We start from the raw sequence: 15,343 nt of genomic DNA, 5'->3' as shown, positions 1-15,343 counted from the left end.
CATCTATTTTTATTTTTTTATTTTTTTTTCGGTGTAGGATGGGGGGTGATAATGAAAAGATTCAGTGAATCAGATCACATGACCTGTAATCACTAATACTTCCAGGGCTTGCTTGAGCCTTTCCCCTTTTCTCTTTGTTTCTCTGCCTCCTGGAAACTAGTCCCAGCTCCAGCTCTTGTGAGTGAAAACAGAGGTCTATTTTCTGGACAGGGTTACTCCTAGTCTCTGATTGTGTTTGTTTGTGCTGTGGGGGGAGACGAGAGAAAGCCTTTCATTTCTAAATTATCACCCCGTGAGGGTCGTCATAAAGCCTTGACCCCTTTCCTTTGCTCACAAACTGTTTTCACACTTGAGCTCCAGACAGTATCAAGAGAATCAGGATGCCATCTGATGTTTTCATACGTGGCACGTGGCAGGAGATGGTCTCACAACTGGAAATACTCTTTTTGATTTAGGCAGCACTAGCTGTAAAATCTGTGCAAGTCCCACATAAGATGAAAAACTGTGCAATAGGACATGGTAGGCGCTTTGCAACAGAAAGCTGGTAGGCTAAAGTGTGTTCAGTGCCTGATCTGCTTTGGATATTTGTATCACATTTGTAATAGACAGAAAATTTTGTATGTGTAATGCAGGTACAGTATCAGCACTTCACCCCGCTTGCATCGTCCGCGAGCTGCCCTAAAACGGGTTACTCAGCTCAGGAAAGGGAGCGTCCATTTCGCTGATTGTTAGGAATTAATACAAAGCAATTTCAGCTGGCAAGTGGAGAGGATTCCCAAGACATCTTTTCTGTCTCCAAAGCACACAAAAGAAAGAAAGAAAGAAAGAAAGAAAAATGGGGCAAAATCGTGATGCAGCACGCCTAAGCCGTGGCTAAGTCCCACAGCCATTGGCCATAATGAAAACTGCTCTGCGAAGTGTGCCCAGTGGCGGTCAGACAGATCCACCCGCTGCACCGCTGCACAATGAGGCTGTTATACTCATGACAAGCATCTCTCTCTGCCCAGACGCAGTGCATAGAGAAAACTGTTGACACCCACAAAATACAGTTCCCATTACATCACATTGAGGCCCATCGCAATTTTTTGAGAGTAATGTTAAATTTAGTCAAGCCATCAGTCACTCCACCCAGTGTGCTGCCGTGATATTCTGCAGCCACGGCGCAAGCAGCTCTAACTATTCTACAGTATCCAAACTTTTTAAAGATGGGGACAGACCGTTCCCTACACGTGCATCAATCGCGCCACTCGTTTGCTAATTTTTATAGCACACGGCTGATATTTAGCATTCGAACTCGACACCACGCTGCATGTATTCAAACCAGAGCCTCACCAGATGTTACACTTTATATTAAAATGTCATTTGCATACCGCATCAGAAAATTGGCTTCGCTTCCTCACAGAAACATATGAAGCGGGGATTACGGCGAGATATTCTTCAAAGGTAAGGGGCTCAAATTTAGCTGCCACCATTGCAAATTGCAGATCAACTTTCTTTTCTTTGCTCTGGACATACAAGCCTAGCGTGATTCCTGAGGCAATGCACCTGGGCTTCATCTTTCTGTGGGCCATGCGGTATAAAAGTGTAGTGGGGGAGGTTGATGATGGTTATCTGGAGAGGGGAAAAGAAACCCTTTGGGTTTCTATGCTGTGCTTTAGACGTGTTAGCTATCGTAGAGAAATTAGTAATTTCATTGTTTATTTAGTAATGCAAGCATAGTGCGAATGAAAAAAGGTGACATTCCTTTTTTTCTTTCATGCTGAGCAAACGAGGTCATTTTCATTCACACTTTGAATCAAAAAGAAGAAGAAAAAAAACTAAATGATTTTCACCCTTTGGCAAACGTGGATGGTGATGCAGGTTTAGGCACAAACAAGGAAAGTAATGAAAACGAAGTGCAGCATGGCATTGCTGACTTTTCACTGTGTTTAATACTTTCCGATTTATTTTTTATCTTCTGTTTTCAACTGTTAAACACTTTTTGTTGCACTCCTATATTTGTTCCAGAGACCCGTCAAGTAATTACCAAAGTTTACTTACTTTCCCTGAGATAATTGAGATGAGAGAGAAGCACTTCTGCGTTGTACATGGTGGTGAGCCGTAGAAAGTCATCTTTGCTCATCTTGCAGAGCTCTTTGCCGTCCGTGTTTTGAAACATTGCCGTATCAATCTCTAACAAGCCATACTCCTTGATGGCCCACTCTAGCCACTGGCGCACATGGTCCTGGGACCACAGTGATGGGTCTGCAGGACGACAGAAGGGAAGGAGACTGGTTTTACTGACTGTTACGGGCAGACTTCAGGAAAGACATATCTCTAAGTTAAAGGGAGGAGGAGTAATAAACAAACTGAAGGCAGTTTCTATTTTCTTTGTATTATTGCAGGCTCTTTACCTCACAATATAAAGTGCCTTCAGGCAACTGTTGCTGTGATTTAGCTTCATATAATAATGCTGAGGTGAACAGACTTCAGTTTGTGTGGTTTAGACAGAATACTAAATATTGCTTTTACTTTAAAAAATGAAAACAGAGCAGATTCCTAGTTCAGTCACCTATCATAGAATAGTATTCGTTTTTGAATCTCATCATTAAATTTACTGAACTTTGTGATACCAAAGAAAACTCAGTATTTGCAAATGTTACTTGACCCATGCCTGATACACAGCACAACCAATTTGGAAACCAAACCCCAAACTTGCCACTTTGTGGTTAAGGAGTGGCATCCAAGTGAGCTCCTATTAGGTTAATAGATGAGTGGCCTTTGGCATCAGCTAAACACTAAAAAATGAATAATTTACCAAGTCTGCATTCAGTTTTAATTAAATAATCTGGATTTCTCGTTTTTTGGCACACTGTTTGCCATTCTGAAATGTACTGAAACGCCTTTTGTTTGGACTTTGAGTGAAAGACAAATTTCTTAAACTAAGTGTTCAAACAAAGGGTATAGTAAAAAAAATAAATATCTACTTAGGTTCATTAGATTGTGCCTCAGCATTAGTGACATCATACCAGAACAGGCAAGTGACTGCCATCTAACAATAGTAATCAATTTTGTTCTTATGTCCTGATTAATTTTTCCTAACTATACACATCTGTTCTTACCTGCAGGTACAATGACTCTCCGTTCATTGGTGGTCATGTTGGGGGGAGGGGCGTTCTTCTCATCCATGTAGTTTCCATAGTTCATCTGAGATGTATCATTACCCCCCACCAGCTTATTACATTTACCCACACTGCAGTCCACTGGAGACTCCCTGCTGCACAAACATGCATGCACACACACACACACATGCACACCAAGTAAGTTGTAAAAATATTATCAGCAGATAAACTGGGTGTTGTTGAATTTCCTTTCCAGCCATTGACTTTGGCACGAGATATTCTGAGCCAAGCATATCAAAGATTAGATGTGAAACGTGAAGGTTAGCTGTGGTAAAGAAACGACCCGCTGAATGACAAATGACAACAGCAGCAGAAGTGTCATACAAATGGGTGACAAATTAGAAGCAAAACCTGAAAATCTGCAATGAGTGTGGATCTGTTTGATCCACATAGCAGCATAATGTGCCATGGTTTGGGTCCACATGTACCATTAGAGGGAAGGGGCACTGAAAATAAATACAGCGTTTATCTGAGAGATCATGTTTATCCTACGCCGAAACATTTCTATTATGAAGGGAGGGGTCTCTTCTACGATGACAATAGCCCTGGCCATCTGGAGCAAGGAGTTACTGGATGGTTTGAGGAAATGCACTCACCACATCTCAACACAGTTAAAAAACACCTAACAGTGAATGGTACTGCATCTTACCAGGAGAGCTTGAGAGACTTGGAGAATGAAAGCCAAAGCCACGCCTAACTGAAACTCATTGTGTCAATTTTGCTTTTTAATTCATCACCCACTTGCATGTCTGATAAAAGTGCATAAAAACTCATCTCTACTAAACAATGCATGCCACAGGGTGTGGCTGTCATGTCATTACCTGGATCCGTTCATGTGCTCATATTCTCTTTTGACGTTGACCCTCACTGGCTGGTTGATCCACTCCTGTTGTGGGGGTAAGGGGTTGATTTTGTGGGTCTGGCCGTAGTCCTGTGTGCCAGATGCAGTCATATCTGTTTTGGGTAGAGGGGCAGCAGCAGCGTAGGGAGGCTCAAATAAGGACTGGTCTTCACTCACCACTGATAGCGCCTCCTGGAGGTGAAAATAACAAATCCTTGGTATTTCTTTCAAAATTCTTTAATGCTTGTGAGCTGTAGAGGTGTTATAGTAGGGTTTATTCTTTATAGCATCCCAATTTTGCACTATACTAAATATCTTTCTCTTCTGGCTTCACATGCATCAAAGCGAATGCTTGACACGAACAAATACAACTCAAATTTCTTAGTTGACACTATCCAGAAACTTGTGATGTCAAATTTCGAATCTCTAGTGTATTTTTTGTTTACAGTAATTATGTGCAGTTATGGGTCATATCGCTGTCTGGCATCCTCGGCAGTTTGTGTTTACAGGAGTAGTGGCTGTAGCTTCCTGTTGATGTTACGAGGACTTCAATCATGCCCACAGTGGAGTAGGGGAGATGCAGATAGGATGCCACAGGGCCTTCTGGTGTAGTAACATCAATAATGACAATAATATTAATCAAAACACACGGCCAGCAGCGGTCACCTAGTGGCTCCCATATAAAACGACAAAAATAAAAAATAAAAAGGTCTTCTAACTAACAGTTAACAGCATCCTAATCTAATAATCCTTATTCCTGGGCTGTAATTATTTTTTTCTTATCGCCATCTTTGTAATTTCACTGCACCCTGAAACTCCCCCTGTCAGGCCCTGGTGTGGCTACCCTGTCTGGTGCTGGGCTTCTCCCCACAGCAGAAGACTCAACAGAAGCATTTGGGTCACGGCTCCAGTGACCCCCCCTCTACTTTGACTCAGCTGGAGCAATGTAAGTTTATTAAAGAAAACAAACTCTGAAACGCTATGCGGCTTCAACATGCTCCTCATGTAATGTCTTGGAAGTAAAGACTGGATTATGGAGTTTGCTGGTCACATTTTAACATGAAGATGTCACCGGTTTGTGTCTGACAGGGAGCAGAGAAAGACAACGTCACCAAGTCAGATCTGTGCTCAGAATGTGTATACATGTTAACAGGAATGGAATGAGTTTTATATTAGTTTTTCCATTTATCTTTGTGGACAAGAATAAAACAAACAAATACAATGAAAGAAAAACAAAACAATAAAACTAAAGTTTAAAGTGAAATCATTACAGCCATATGCCTCTGAGGATCGGGCCTAGATCTGATGCGCATCTGGATCTGATAGGATGTGATGGCACAGCTTAGACTGAGACGTGTCTAATCCCCAAGGACTGAATTATTTCATTCCAACATGCCAGATATCTGCCTCGGGGGGAAAAAATGCTACTTGATATTCATTGATCAATATTTCCAACATGCAGCCGTTGCATTCTCAAAAATGTTGCTTTTATGAAAGTGAAATCCTCAAGATCTCACATAACTTCACTTCTATTCACTTCTAAGGCATTTCATGTGAGTGGAAAGTTTTCACTTGCCCTCATTTCAGTGCACTTTCTTTTTGTAGGACACATTTCTCTTGGTGCAATGGCATAACTAACTAATATATAAAATGCATGTATGCACATGCATTAACCTCCTAAGACCCGAACTCTTTCATGGCATGCATTTTTAATTTCTCTTTGCTATTTGGACGATTGGGACCTGATAAAGAATCACCAGATTTTTTTTGTATACCTGATTTTTGTTTCTAAGAAAATTGAGAGCCACATATGAAGACATTCGTTTTGAATTTTGATAAAACAGAGGCAGTAAAATGTCCTCGTGAGTGGATATCAGAATATAGGATTTTGGTCTAGACAACCCAAAATGTGATGTCCACATATGTGGACGCCAGGTTCTAGGAGGTTAAATACAACAATGAAAAAAAGAGAAAAAAGGTGAGAAGACTCTCTCATCAGCTACAGTTTGAGAGCTTAATAAGGGACCTAATGTCCCAACCTTCTCTAGAACTTCAGTAATAACAATCGGGGTGTCTGTTGTATTGGTGCTTTTCTTATTACTGCAGTGAAAAATGATATGTTACATAAAACTTATCCAATGATCAGAAGAGATGTTTGATAGTGTCTGATACTCACTGCAGTGGAAAAAAATGTTAACATTTGTATGTGCCATTTAGCACCATCTGTTGCCTCTGTGTTGGTTGTGTTTACAGAACTGGATGCAAAACATAGATAAAAAATGATTTACGGTGCATGGTTGTGGCAAATAAACCGGAGCTTTACGGGCTTTTCGCAAACTGGAATATATAGTTTTGTGTTTAACGCTGTGATGATTTGGATTAGCAAGCCTCAATGATGGTGTTCCTTTAAACGTTGAGGAAACGTCAGGTCTACGGGCTATGGCAACTGTAGACCAAACTAGGGATTTTGTAATATACGACTCTTCAGGTTAATGGGTGGATTAAAAAAAAAAAGAAGAAGAAGAAGAAGAAGAAAAAAAGGAAAAGCTGACCCTCTTAACCGTCTGCCAGAATTAGACTTTCCAGCGATTTTCATCAGTGGATCTGTCATAGTCTGAACACTGGCAGCAAGACACATTATCTGAGCAGAGCACAGCAGCTAGTTTGTGGATGATAAAGTGTAAGAGAGTGAGGGAATGTCTCATTGCAGCCTGATAAAGGGTTTGTTAACTACTATGACTGTTGCACGTTATATTTACAATGACATATCAGGCTGCACAATTGGAGCAATGATTGGCAAGTGGTGTGTGCCCATCAGGATTGGAGTACTCTTTATTTTTATTCGTTTTGTTTTGTTTTAGATAGGGGTACAGCACTCTCGCAGAAGAAGCTGAAAGGATGAGAGAACAGAGCCAATTAGGAACACACACATACTACCAGTGAGAGCTACAGGCAGCCGATTACACACTCTTTGTCTGCCTAAAATCGTCCTAAGATAAGTTGAAAATGTGTTAAGCACCAAAGAGGAACTTCTCCTGAAAAATTATAATCACACACACACAAATCTCCAGAAACTTCCTGAAATTTAAAGATTTTTTTAATTAATCCTTTAAAGTCAATTCCCCAAAGCATGCTTTCTGCTTTTTTTCACTATAGCTCTCCGCAGTAACCAGACAAAGGGGAAAAACATCAAATAAATCATAGCTCAGTTGTGGATCAGCCCGCACCATTATGACCATTGTGTGAGTGTGACACCTGCTGGGAGCAACCTCTGTTCTGTTTACATCAGCCAAGTCTATCTCCGCAAATGCGTCACTACGTGTCTGGGAGCTGGCTGGATACTGCGTGGAATAACTCCACATCCAGACTACACGTGTATCTGTTTGGCGTTCACACACAGCCATCTACCAGGAGCCACCCACGGAGAGGGAGGGGGGGCATTCCTGTCTTTTGTTTAAGGAGGAAGAGGAAACCTGTCAGGAAAAGATTGTGTAGAACAGGAAGCTCTCATGGCTAGAGAGTCCTTCCTTTCTTTAGCGAGCATGAATGCAAGTAGCAGCCAGTCGTTTACACCAAAAGGATTCAATTATGATTGCATTAATTGTAATGCAGCTTCTTACTTTGTTAGACAACCCAGGCTGATATAGTCATGTCCTCTTGCAGCCGTGGGGGGTAATTTACTTCAAGTGCGCTACAAAACAATCACAGCGCTGTGGGCGATGAGCGATTTAAGGCTATATGTAGACTGACATTTTTTTTTGTCTGGCCAACGTTTACACTCTTCCAAAACTCACACCACACCCAGCCGCCACAAACTAGCTACTTTAAATTTCCGAAAGAAAAATAAATCGCATTAGGTTTTCTTGCAACAATAAGAGTGAATACAGATGCTTCATTCTTCCCAGCTCACACTTGTTAACTAAACGCGTTGCAGGGTGAACTTAATAGGGACTTTGCCATTCAACATCTGGTGGCTTCAGCCATAATGCATCTGGAATTTGACTGATGGGGGGGCCGGTAGCCAGTGTTAATGTAGACCAGCGCTCAACCAGCAGCAGCACCATTTCAAAATAGTTGTGTAACTGCACGAGGAGCAAGCCAAGGTATCGTTGTGAAGGTTTGCGGTTTAAAGTGTCGCAAACCGTGCAGTTACTGTGTGAAGTAACCGTATGACAGGCTTCCTTACACTTTCACAAATCTCCCTGTCCGGCAGCGGAGGGGATAACAGAAACAACAACCAACAGAAATACAGGGAGGAATGTGATTCTTCTTCTTTTGTGGTAAATTCTAAGCCGTCAGAGTTTTTAACCTAGACGAGATCTTCGTACCGAGCTGGGCGATGTGCCACACCACTGTTGCGCAGCTCGACACATCTATCCAGCGGTACATCCAGTCATGGCTATTGCTCAGCCCCCGCTGTCCAGACAAAACCAAATCGCTGAACACAAGTATTACTTATGACTACAGGAAAGTACAGTCTACATGGGTTTGTATGAAACAATTCATCGCTCCTTTGTGCCTTTCCAGACGCGCGTAATTATGCGCTCGGTCCCCCAAATCCAAAGGGTGATCTCTGATTTAGCCTCGAATCCACACCACAGCAGTGCCCTCGCAACCAGTCAGATAATATATATTTAAATATATGTATATACAAAAAGCGAGAAGGATACTTTCAAAGAAAGAAGAAGGAAATCGGGTTACCCGCTTTCAGACCGACAGAAAAAAGCCGCTCATCTTTGCCTGACTGGAGATCCCAGCTCACAGACGACACAGAGGAGTATTTCAAACCATTGCTTAAAAAAAAGGAGGCGCAACTTCGAAAAAAAGCAGTCTCCCACAAACTCATACACCCCGTTCTCCACCCTTACCTTAATAGTTCCGTCCATTTTGCGCAATTTTCAGCGGACCCGGACGATACCCCAAACATGACACGCTCCTGAATTAATTCCAGTCCCCGGTATGTGGCGGAGAGAAAGAGACACTTTTACCGGATTGCGTTTTTTCTTTCCTCTAAATTTGGGAAGTGAAGTCACCACTGTTGAGAAGGTTGAGAAGGAAGCTGTGTGTCACCAAAAGCCCTGCCTTCAAAAAAGCAGGATACTGTCCCAGAGAGATAAGCAGGGAAAACAATTGAGTGTTCGCTCCGCTGTTATGTTTTTCTGGTCGGAAATATTTACAGGATGGCTGCCTGCGTTGTGCACAGCCATTGCTGTGTAGCCTGCAGTAAAATTGTGTTGTGTGTTTTGCTTTCCCAGTAATGCCACAGATGGTGTGGAATGGTTTACTATTTCTCCGGCTTATGAATTATTCCTGCTCATATTTGACTGAGATTTTGTGGAAAGAGGTTTTACTGTCGCCGGACAATCTAAGTTATGCGATTGCATGTTTTAGAGCGCTTTTGGTTAACGCCTACACTTCAGACTTACATCTGGCCACTACCTCCGATTCTCTATAAATCAGCCTATTCTCTCTTTAAAAAAAATAAAAAATAAAATAATGTTTATTATATACATAGTTAAAGTGATACATTAAATAAACATTGTCTTTGAACCTAGATAGATGTTGGACACATCTGACTAGGTTCGATGTAGCTCTAAATCAAATAAGGAGAGCAACCTGAACACCTCTGAGAGGAATTGTTGTAAACTCTTTTTTTTTTCTATGAAGCCTTTTGTGGATTTCTTTTTTCCCTGAGACACCATTAATAAAATCCAAGCATTTAGCTCCAACCGCACTATAATCTAAGGGTCTGGGCTACACGTGTGCGTCTGCTGTTCAGCACAGGGCTAAAAGGATGAAGCTCAGAATGCATCAACATAAGCCCACTAAAAAGGATTATTATTATTATTCGATATATTTACGTTTTTGTCAATTTAATCATAGCTTTTTAAACTTCAAACTTTCTGTTTTACTCCATGTTTGCTTAAGTCTAAAAAAGAAACCCCAGATCCCCACCCCCACATATATTTCCTCTTCTTTTACCCCACGAAATTCCTCCTCATCAATTTAGACCCAATTTCAGGCACATGCTAGACGAGTAACCAGGTCTGAATATGACCAGACTAATAACACTACATTTGGTAATTCTGAAAGACGGGACACATTTACATCCAACAAAACGGGTAACTAACTTTAGAAGCCTTTAAAATGTTCACCTTAACCAAGGTTCCGCAATTGCAGGAGTCTGAGTACAAAATAAAATAAAATGAGAGACTTTCTTTGCTAAACTGAATGCACCTGGTTACAGTGTAATTAAGATAATAATGATTATGAATATTCTTGTGATTTTGAGGGGTGGTTTCGCTTTGAGGATTGGCCTCAGTGTGCACAAAAAAGAAGCTGGGAGCTGCTGCCAGCGAAGACTGGCAGCAGGGCCGGCCTGTCTGCTCTCGGCTTGGGGGTCTGGTGAAGCTGTGGGCCCCCACCCTTGGGACCACCACATCTGGATCCTGCTAAGGGTCAAGGCTTCTCCTGCCTGAGGCCAGTTCAGACTCGTGTAATTAAGGGAGACACCTTGTTTAACTCTTCAGTGACTGGCTTGGGTTGTTTTTTGTTATTCTTATACATTCCAAAGTCTAAGGTTTTCAATTTTTTGTTGTTGGGAGACTGGTGATAAAGGGGGGAAATTAAAGAAGTACTTAAGCTGCGACCTTGAGCAAGTGACTTACTATAAGGTTTTATGATCAGCAATAAAGAAACAGATCTCTTCAAACACTCCATCCCACCAGTGTGTGATGTGCATCTTTGGATTTATGTCACTTTCCATTAATAAAAATACACTCATCCCGCTGTGGTGCCAAAATCAGTTTAGGTAACATAAATAAACGAAATATCTTTGGAAACAGAGCTGCAAATTTCCAGGACATTATCAAATGATGCAACCCCCCCCCCCCCCCCCCCCCCCCTCCTGCTTAAAGAAAAGAAAATATGTGATTTTGGAAGTTAACATGTCCTTCTGATTCAAGGCCATAACCTACCTGCCACTCTGATTTATCAAGAAGACTGGGGGGTTGGTGGTGGCAGAATCTACATAGATCATAATGAATACTGTGGTAACAAACATTTTGGAAGGCCAATAAACAAATGCAAGTTGGTTTACACAGCGAACCACAGAACATCTGGCTTGACGCTGGAACTAGACAGCCAGACATTTCTTCTTACACCACGAGCCAGTAGCTCCTCTGTCTCTCCGCTGGGGCAACGAGCCAGAGGTGGGCGGACACTATGGTGAGTTTATGTTCTGCAGCTTTTCAATTGTTAGGCCCATCCTTTTTCTTTAGCTTATAGAAGGATCTGCTGAGATTTGTCTTATGTAAATCTGATTTACAGTTAGTTAATGAGTTCAATTGAGTAATATGGTTATGGGGCGAAGACAAACAGTCTGTGAAAGGAGTGATAAATATATATCACTCCATTATATATATATATATATATATATATATATATATATATATATATATATATATATATATATATATATATATATATATATATAATGGAGTGATATATATATAAGATTATTCTTTAACAATTTTTAAACACGAGTTCGCTACTCTTTGCCCAATGGTGTGCACCTTTGGCTGTTCTTGAAGTGGGAAATACGTAAAGCGGGCCACTGAGTGTTGTGAGAAACACAACTGTTCTCAGAGTGTTATTTCAGCGAAGAAATAGTCCCGGTCCATGCGAGTCTGTTGGGGTTGCTGCTTATTAGAATGCAGACTTGTATTCAGATCATTCCTTCTCTGGGGCTAAAAGACAGCTCGAGTCAAAATACTGAGGGCAAAAAGTGGAGTCTGCAGCACATATAAGCACGAACTGTCTGGCCCCTCGCTCTAGGCCATAATTAATTTGAGATTTATTTTTATTGGAGAGTTCCAGTCTCGCCTGGCCTTAACCAAACAAAACCAAATGCTTGGCCGTGGATCCGCTTGAATGGGGAATATTTCTTTTTAAATTTTCTATTGAGGCGTGCCACATTCAGACCAACATCTCTTTGAGTGCGAGTGAGCCAGTGAGTGCTGGACTTGCACGCAAAAAAAAGAAAAAAAGAAAAAAAAAAAGGCACAGGCTAACCCTCAACCCAAACAGGAGAATAGTAACTGTCATTCAACAAAGACTGGGATTAAAGCAAACGTAAGCAACCCGGGCTGCAAACTATAAGAGGCGAGCAAAATTGAAAGTTAACTCCCGATATCAACTTTTCTCCCTCACTGATCTCCTCTGTCTCACTCCCTCTTCTATATATATATATATAAAAAATTTAATTTTAATTTTTTTTCTGAGGGAGCAGAAAGACTCTTTTAAATGCGTATTTTCTCCTTAAACATTCCCTGCTATTTAACTCTTTCACAACAAATCCGGAATTGTTCTGAGCCCCGAAACGCAGGATCTCTCAGCAGTGGCACAAACGCCGTTCCTGGATGAAAGGAGTCCTTATTCAAAGGGGAACGGGTCTTCAAAACATTAACAAGAAGCCCGTGGGGAAAAAATACCTTGATTATGAAGATATTACAGCAATTTTGCTCCTGCACAATGACTTATTTTAATGAGGCGCAATCCAGGCAATCAGACCCGTGCAGATTATTTTGATGGATTTGGGAGTGAACGTCACGCAGCCACCCAAGTTTACTTACACTTGTTGACATCTTCTAGTCTTACACACACACACACACACACACACACACACACACACACACACACACACACACACACACACACACACACACACACACACGTTGCAATAAAGAGAAACACTTAATGGTTTCAGCCACAGACATGCGGCTGTAGCAGTTGCAGGTAGTCACGCCGAGCCATGTGTGACGTGATGCAGGTTTATGTGAAAACCAGATGTGCGCTGTTTGCTTTATTTACATTTTTAGGACCAAGAGAAAGAGAGACTCAGAGAGAGAGGGAGAGAGAAGTTCGTGACGTCAGACATGTTTATGACCCGTAATAGCAGCATTTTTGGAGTAAAGAGGGAAAAAAAGTTGAGTCGAGTTTGGTAAATCACACAGACCACAGATCCACACTTCAGCACTGACTTGACAGTGTAAACATGTAGGCTTTTTCCACGCGAAGAAAAATAAAATGCCCCCCGGTAGGTACTCAGGCTACAGGTGTCAGACTTAGAAAATAATACAAAAAATAAGTAGCATTTAAAAATTTCAACAGGCGCATAAAATCAGCATAAAAAAAGCCCATTTTGGCAACAGGCGGGGGTAGAAACACTGGTTTTAAATACAAATAAAGACAGTGGTTTGCTAAAGGTTTTAACATTCAGTATCATTTCACTGTGCGCAGTCTTCAATGAAAGGACCCCAAATTGTCCCTCAAACATTACCTGATCCAAGAGACGGTGGTGTCTTACCTTGACGTAAGACGACGTGTCAGGGACAGTTTGAAACATGTCTACTTGACAGAGACAGGCCCAAGGGTGCTCAGTGTCCAATGGGCCCTGAGAAAAAGGAAAAGAAGACAAACAATTATCGAGATTTCTTTCACCATTATTTATTGATTTTATTATTTCATTTAAACGTTATTTACACTTGCTGAACTGCAAACATCCACAGAGTACCGCGTGTTTTCACGTGTTTTGAGAAGTCCGGCGTAGTGCACACATGGGTTACCACTTCCACCAAAATAAAGAGAAAGTCAAATTTGCTTAATGGCCCCCGTGCACGTCAGACTCCACGCATAATGGCTGGATTCATTCATAAAGCTCTCATTTTTTTTTTCACCAGTGGTCAGCGGTATTAGATACGGGTACCTTTTAATTACCGCTGTCCATAGCTGACATTCAGAAACACCATTAGACGGAAATTACACCACTGACCTACTGCTAACATGGATGAATTACTTCATGTCGCCCAATAGGAGTTGGGCAGAAAAAAGAAAAAAGAAAAAGGAGGGCCCCATCCCAACCCCCATCACGTTTTCCCCCTAAAGCTTACCACATATTGAAACACTTTTCGCTTTAATAAGTGCAGCTTACAAAGTCTAGGGTGAAAGGGCACTTAGAGGACGGTGTTTTTTAGTCCATTCCCTCCCTCTGCAATTATTAGGAAGGCAACGGCACACGGCACCAGAAATGGCTCTTGTGCTACGTGATAAAGCAAATAAATGTATATGGACTTGCAGGACGCACCATTAAAGCTGAACATATTTTAACAAGGCGTACGGGACATCGTCGTCCTGTTCAGCAGCTATGCTGCGATGTGTCATGATTAGAAGCATGCAGTCGTGGCCATATTTTGATAATCGATTTTTTTCCCCCTGCTGTACACATTTTTATTTTTGATGCTGACTCCAGACCACGAGCCTTTGGCATCTTGTAGAAAACACCTGTCAAAAAATCCAAGAAAAAAAAAACATGTTTATACCAGAGAGTCACAGCAACACAAGCTCTCTCTATGTGCAGCGCAATTTCGAGTCTCTTTTTCGTGCCTCGTGATAAATTGACCAAGGAAGAGTGCATTATACATGAACGTGGCACGGTTTTAAATCCCTTTATTTTGAAGTTTGTTTTTTTTCTTTCGATTCCTTCGGGCAAAAGCAGAGCTCGCCTCATAAAGTTCCCCAAATGCATCCAATTTCTACGCGGTAAAAAGACCATAGGATACAGCATCTGCAGCCAATTAGGCAGAGGAGGACTGGTGAATAACGGCGTGAACCTTCCTCCGAGACAGCCCCGTGGGCCGGGACCCCTCTAGTGTTACATTTTAAGCATCTTACCTTGCTGTTATCCATCACAAACGAGAGCCAACTGATTTTCGGCTAATACGCATTCCATTTTGTTTGTCTTACCTTCCCCAAAGTTAGACTGTGAAGAAGTGGCTTGACAAACGATTATCAGGTTATTGCTTTTCGATATAATTCGACCCTTAAGTGGGAAAAATAAAAGTCTGATGCAACGATACACGAAGATTAGCGCAACTATTAAGATGTAGCTGCTGCAGTTTCATTTCACTTTTGGAGTCATTCCGAAACGTCCACTCTCGCTCGAGGTGCAAACTCTACATCCGTTTACGACGTGACTGGGCATCAATAAAAGCAATAAAACAAGCAGAAGTGATTTATTATCCTCCCGCATTCTCACCCACGCTGTGCACAGTTTACACGACTCCGTATTTTGAGGATTATTTTTCCTCACTCACCTGTCGTTGTTGTGCCAGAAGCTTGATCTCTCTTTCTTGCTTTCCTTTTTCCGATTGCAGCTAATCACTCCCCCAATTTTAAATAATTAGTCCCGTCCAGGCAAAACCGTTTTCCGAATGATGATGACAGTGAGTTATTTTGAAAGGGGCAAAAAGGAGCGCCGGCTGTATGAATGGAAATGTTAGAG

At 41.6% G+C, this 15,343-nt stretch overlaps 1 protein-coding gene across 5 annotated transcripts in view; it reads right to left on the bottom strand.

Annotated features, from left to right (window-relative positions):
• fli1 (Fli-1 proto-oncogene, ETS transcription factor) overlaps positions 1-15,343 on the bottom strand; it is a 30,557-nt gene extending 15,214 nt beyond the window's left edge. Inside the window, exons 1-5 of one of the 5 annotated variants that reach the window (XM_085429773.1) lie at positions 15,156-15,343; positions 13,370-13,456; positions 3,983-4,194; positions 3,102-3,256; positions 2,041-2,244 (exon numbers count right to left, since the gene is read on the bottom strand). In XM_085429773.1, the coding sequence (XP_085285899.1) occupies positions 2,041-2,244; positions 3,102-3,256; positions 3,983-4,194; positions 13,370-13,408 (610 nt within the window). In that variant the 5' untranslated portion in view covers positions 13,409-13,456; positions 15,156-15,343. Of the gene's footprint in view, positions 1-2,040; positions 2,245-3,101; positions 3,257-3,982; positions 4,195-8,703; positions 8,782-8,870; positions 9,003-13,369; positions 13,457-15,155 lie in introns of those variants that run through there. The other 4 variants (XM_085429774.1, XM_085429775.1, XM_085429776.1 and 1 more) reach the window with 4 other exon arrangements.

Source organism: Copadichromis virginalis, linkage group LG14 (genome assembly GCF_057382275.1).
Source record: "Copadichromis virginalis isolate Kocher_CV1m ecotype Utaka linkage group LG14, C_Virginalis_male_GT1.1, whole genome shotgun sequence".
In the NCBI taxonomy this organism is placed as follows: Eukaryota; Metazoa; Chordata; class Actinopteri; order Cichliformes; family Cichlidae; genus Copadichromis; species Copadichromis virginalis.
This window is presented reverse-complemented; position numbering and strand designations above follow the sequence as displayed.